Raw genomic sequence first — 5,859 nt, forward strand, 5'->3', positions numbered from 1 at the left:
TGTGTGTGTGTATATGTTTGTGTGTCTGTGTTTGTCCCCCCAACTTCGCTTGACAACCGATGCTGGTGTGTTTACGTCCCCTTAACTTAGCGGTTTGGCAAAAAAGATTGATAGAATAAGTACTAGGCTTACAAAGAATAAGTCCTGGGGTCGATTTGCTCGACTAAAGGCAGTGCTCCAGCATGGCTGCAGTCAAATGACTGAAACAAGTAAAAGAGTAAAGAGTAATCCTCAACTGTCTTCATATCCGCTCTCACTGCCTCACCATGCCTGATAAGGGGGTGAATGCCGGTCTTCTTTTTAAAATTCTCGAACCAGCCCTGACAGGGTTTTAAATGGCTCATCCAATGCCTCTTATGTACAAGTGCCTGGGGTCTGCTGCAGCAAATCAGTGTAAATAGCTCGTGCCTTCTCGCCGATTATAGCCTCCATCACAGTATCTCCTGCAAGCTGACATCTGTCAACCACACCATCAGCAGCTTCCCCATATTTTCATGGATAGATGTCCGCTGTTTAGAAATTATTTCAATGTCCTTGGCTGTCATTATAGCCTTTATCGACTCCTTCTGCTTCAGTATGGTGCAAATCGTAGAAGTACTACACTCGTACTACTTTGCCATGTCAACTACATACACACCTTGGTCATGTTTTCCAAGAATTTCTTTCTTTAATTCCATGCACATCATCCGCTTCTTCTCACCACTGTCCTTCACACTCACTTTCTTCGGACCCATGGTTAGAAAGAGGAAGTTTTGCAAAATAACTGCAAGCACAACACTGATGCTTCTGTAGCATTTTACCACCAGTTTAGCTAATGATCCACTAACTATCTTTGCACTTGCTAACTTGCGTGTCTGTCTAGCTATCGATCTACTAATGATCTTCACACTTGCTAACATGCATATATGTCAAGCTATCGAGTGAGACACGGGATGCTGGGCAGATGTTATGGCATTCACTGTGGCATTCTCTATGCCAACTAGCAGTGGGGTATCTGAAGCTGGCTCATAACCTGAATTTTAGCTCGAAACTCAAAGCACAAAATCAGCCAAGAGGCAGATCATATCTTGAAAAACTTGTTAGTTGGGACACTTGTAAGTCAAGGTACCACTGTATATTGTTTGCTCTTGTTGATTGGAATATTACTTGTTCCATGTATAACTTGGTGAGGTTGAGCAGTTCCACTTCATTCACATCACTCATTCCTGAGAGGAAAAGACCTTCAGGCCATCCTATATTGGTCAGGTTGAAGTCTCCCATGAGCTGTACAATGATGTGTTGTGCTATTTTGATTAAGACTTAAGATTGGAAGGCAGTCTTCAAATAGGTTGGTATGATTTGGAGATCTGGTGGGGGATAAGTAGTACATATAACTATATTGAGTTGTCTTAAATGTATAATTAGTGTGTCACACAAGTTTGAGTGTGACAAAAGGATCTGGGGTGTGAGGTCTTCATGAATGTACATTGCAACTCCACCATGTCTCCTGTCTTTCCTATTGAGTAGGTGATGGGTCTTCTTTGAAATATCAGAGTGTAAAATATTGCTTATGCATACAGGGAAAGAAGGTTTCATTCCCAAAACTTAAAATATTATATTTTGATTGGAAGATGTTTAGCTTTTCAGTAATGCAAAGCTCACATTTGCTGCCCCGTCCTCTGTATATTTTGGACGTGATATAAAAGTCTTTGATAAAATCAACCTTATGTCACAAACTGTATAATCTTAGCATAGTCAGAAAACTTGGAAAATGGCTACATGACTTTCTAAAAGATAGAAGTTAGGCAGTGATAACCAATGGAGCCTACTCTAAGGAGACACAAATGGTGAGTGGTGTTTCACAGGGCACTGTCTTAGAGCCACTGCTATTCATAGCGGCCCACTCAGACATACCCTCAGCTGCTCAGATAGTCATCCTTGATGATACAAAAGTCCGACACCTCAAAGCAGTAGCAGAACAGGTGCTTGGTGAAGAGCTTCTTGAAATTAGAAATCTCCTGCTGGTCCATGAGCTGCAGGATAGGGGTGGTGTTGGGTGGAAGGTAGAGAACCTTTGTAAGCTTGAATGAGGATACAGAACCATGGAGATGTTGCACATCTGCAACAGGGGTTGCATGCAATATACAGGTAGGCTGAGGAAAATAGCATGCAGTTAAGTGCTGGAAAATTCCAAGCCCTGTGCTAGCAACACATGAAGCTGAATGAAATGCATATATGGATACACTGGCGCAGGAGGGATTGCAATCCCCTAATCAGAAAGCCATGATGGTCCTCTGGAAGACATTTATCCTCAACTGATGAGATTACTACTCCCAACTGTGGTCACCACATAGTGTAAAATTAATGGTAGAATTTGAAAGCAATCCAGTGGACCCACACAAAGAAAATTGTCTCAATGCAACATATCAGCTATTGGGAAAGGCTACAAAATTAAGTTTCTACCAAAGCCAGGAAAGATATACAGTGATATACATCTGGAAAATCTTGGGAGGATTTGTACCAAACTTCGGCATTGAAAGTTACATAAACAGTAGAACAGGGCACCATTGCATAGTACTGTAGTGATTATTCTCCAAGGCAGAATTTGGGATCCATGTTGGTTGGTCACCAATTTATGTGGTGATTATATATAGTCAGTACCAGGCGTTGATGTGGCTGTGTGTATATTATTATATGAACATATAGAGATGAAGAATAAATTCAAGAACTATATATTTACTACATAAAAATATATTTTATTTACTGTTGATGATGATACATAATCAAAATGTAGAATCTAATTGAATGAAGTAATCTATGCAAGAAAGTTCAGAGATAGGAAATATAGAAATAACAGCTAAGTGGTAACTTTCAGTCATGTGGCATAGAGAAATAAACGGACATAGCAATGACGTGAATGGCTCTAAGTCTAATCAACTAAGAAGCAAGGAGCAGGGTTAGCAAGCTGATTTTATCAATGGAACGCTAGACATTCTAGAAACTTCCAAGAAAAATGCTAAGCTTCTTGAATAATTAAGAATCATGTCTCATGACACAGATGCTTCAAGAAACTTAGTAAAGAGAGATTACTTTATATTCTCTCTTGCAAGAGAGATCATTCAACTATCTAGCTACCACTACAGTACTAAAGATCCCAACATTGCCATCAAGATACAGAACTAAGTACTGCAACAGCTTGGGTTTCACAGGGCCACAACTCTCCAATATCATTCCAAAAAGCCTGGGTCACCTGCATGGTGTGGATGTAGGTAAAACAAAACTGGATCTCCTCCTGTCAAGGATTCCAGATGAGCCTACCTCATGGCAGGAAATGCAGACGAGAGTAGCAGTCAAAAACAAAAATGGGACAAACATGAATGAATGGAAATATGAGAGTGATTGAGAGGACCTGGGATGATATGTAAGTGTTTGATCTTGATCAAAAGCATGTAAGAACAAAGTTCACATTTAGAGCTTTCAAATGGTATATAATTATGCACAGAAAAATGTATTTTGTCATAAAAATGATCAAGCAAAATGTAGATTTTTGCATGGTCAAACTGTGCTTGTCGCCCCTTCTACAGAACTTTACAGCAATACTTATTTTTATAATTTGTCCAACAGTGTGATGCCTATGTCTCTAATGCATCTTCTTTGGCCTTGGAGCAGTTTACAATGGTACTGCAATACCAATCACTGGGCATAACACCTTTCTGTATTTACAATTTGAGTAACTAGCCAGTACCTTACTTTGCTAGATATTTCAAGAATCTTAATTATTCTTGATGGATCAGCTGCTTTCCCTACTTCCACATCCTTAATTACTCTATCTACCATACTGCTGTCCACTTGCATGGCTTGTGTCTCTGTTGGGCTTCCTTTAGGTAGATGCTCTCTATCCTATGCATTGTCTACATTCAACAGCCTTACTTGCCTTTTACTTTTCAGTGTGAGATTGTGCCATTATCATTCCGTATACACTTTCAACAACTTGATATTTTTGTAGAATACTCTCTAACCATCCTTTCTTACAAGAAACTCTCTGCCTCTGATTTTCACATCACAAAGCACGACTGCAGTAGCTTCTGGTCTTTGCAAAGGGCATGATTACTGGCCCTTTCTGCAAATCAAATCAATAATAAAAAGTTTAGGAAAAAAATTTAATAAAGACTCAATATTGTATGCTCAACACAAGCATAAAAAGATCAATATTTAAAGGATTTCAGTGTTCTGTGACAACAGTTGATAAACCATTAAAAAGAGTTGATAATTTGAAATATTTATTGAAAAGAACAATGATTGTTAGTTTAAATTAATATATGTTTCTCTTTGTAGAGACAGATATCTTTAGTAAATTAAGTAGAAACCAATGCATCTGATGTGTCAGTTGCACAATAGTTTTTAGAGAAGAGATGAATTGAAATCTATGAATTGCTTGCTAAAATTAGTGGATATTTTCTGATAACTATATGTTTTCTCTTATTGCTGGGTGTAGTTCAAATGAAACTATAATAACTAATAGTGATTCAGAATTAAAAAAACAAGAGCTGATTTTGTTTTTATTTAGTTGCTCTTAGAAAGCTTTCTACTAGCAATTTCAAATGAAGTACAGCATTGTAGTAGAATACATGTCTCTGTGATACTTTTACTCTAATTTTTTTTAAAGTAACATTCATTATTTCCATGTAATTTTTGTTTTAATGGTTTACCATTTTATTTATAACGTACTGTGCAGAAAATGTGATAGATTACACCTGCAATTTAAAATGTATATATTTTGATTCAAAACTACTTACACATTTTTTGTTTCTTTTTTAGAGTTTTTAAGAGTTTATATATAGCCCAAACTAATTTTTTTGGAAGAAAGTACTAAATATGGCTGCAAGGATTGTCATTGCTGCAAGAATAACAGATCATATTAAACTTACCCTAAAAAAACTTGTAAGTATTTTTATTAACATCTGTAAATTTACTTATTCCAGAAACTAAACTATTAACTTACAACATACTGTTGAAAATCTTTTAAGTAACATTGGCTCACTCCTGTAATGATTGAGCAGAAAATTCCTAAAAATGCATTGCTTTATTCAAATGTTTAAATAAATATTTATGTGCTTTGTGTGCTTCAAGATCCACTGTTTCAGAAAAGAGTTCCTTCATGTTAACTTAAAAGCTTGTAAGTTCTTATGAATCAACAACATACATTTCTCATTGGAAAGAATAAAGTTTCTAAAATGGATAAACAAATTCAAAAGATTTTTTTCTCCAACGGTAGAATGCTTGTCATGTCTACAGGAAATACAGGTTTAAGTCCTTTGGGCAGTCTTTGAATTTACTATTCAAAAAGGGTTTTACAACCTAATATTTATATGCTGTTATTTCCTAACATTTTGTATGCTTCAAGATTCACACTTCCAATTTGAAATTTCATGAATTCTCCTATGACCTCAACAAGTTACATTCAACTGTCTTTAACCATTTAATTTGGAAGCACAATGTAGACTACATGTATTCAAATGGGCTCCAGTTCCTCTCCTTTTGTGTAAAACATCAACTTGTCAGGCCAAGCAAAAGACACTTGGGAGTAACTGCAGTGAGGAAATTGGCATCTCCTGGACTGTGTCATTGTTTGTCTTTGTGATATTCGTTATGTCTTTCTCAGAGTCATAAGAGTTGCAGAGTGCTAGATAAATCAGTCTTATTTCTTATGCAACTGAAAGAAAGCAAACAAAACCTTGTCTTGGAGTTACATTTCTTCGAAATTCCAAAACTAAACTGATGTTCCAGAATAAACTTCACTCAGAGCTCAATAATGTATATATTCCATCCTTGGATTATATATATATATATATATATATATATATATATATATATATATAT

At 36.5% G+C, this 5,859-nt stretch overlaps 1 protein-coding gene across 6 annotated transcripts in view; it reads left to right on the forward strand.

Annotated features, from left to right (window-relative positions):
- The window catches only part of LOC106881414 (membrane progestin receptor gamma), a 99,435-nt gene that overhangs the window by 84,148 nt on the left and 9,428 nt on the right, over nt 1–5,859 (forward strand). For all 6 annotated transcript variants that reach the window (XM_052967270.1, XM_052967269.1, XM_052967271.1 and 3 more), the window contains one exon: nt 4,798–4,920. In XM_052967270.1, the coding sequence (XP_052823230.1) occupies nt 4,855–4,920 (66 nt within the window). In that variant the 5' untranslated portion in view covers nt 4,798–4,854. The remainder of the gene's footprint in view (nt 1–4,797; nt 4,921–5,859) is intronic.

The sequence above is a fragment of the Octopus bimaculoides genome, chromosome 4 (genome assembly GCF_001194135.2).
Source record: "Octopus bimaculoides isolate UCB-OBI-ISO-001 chromosome 4, ASM119413v2, whole genome shotgun sequence".
NCBI classification, from domain to species: domain Eukaryota; kingdom Metazoa; phylum Mollusca; class Cephalopoda; order Octopoda; family Octopodidae; genus Octopus; species Octopus bimaculoides.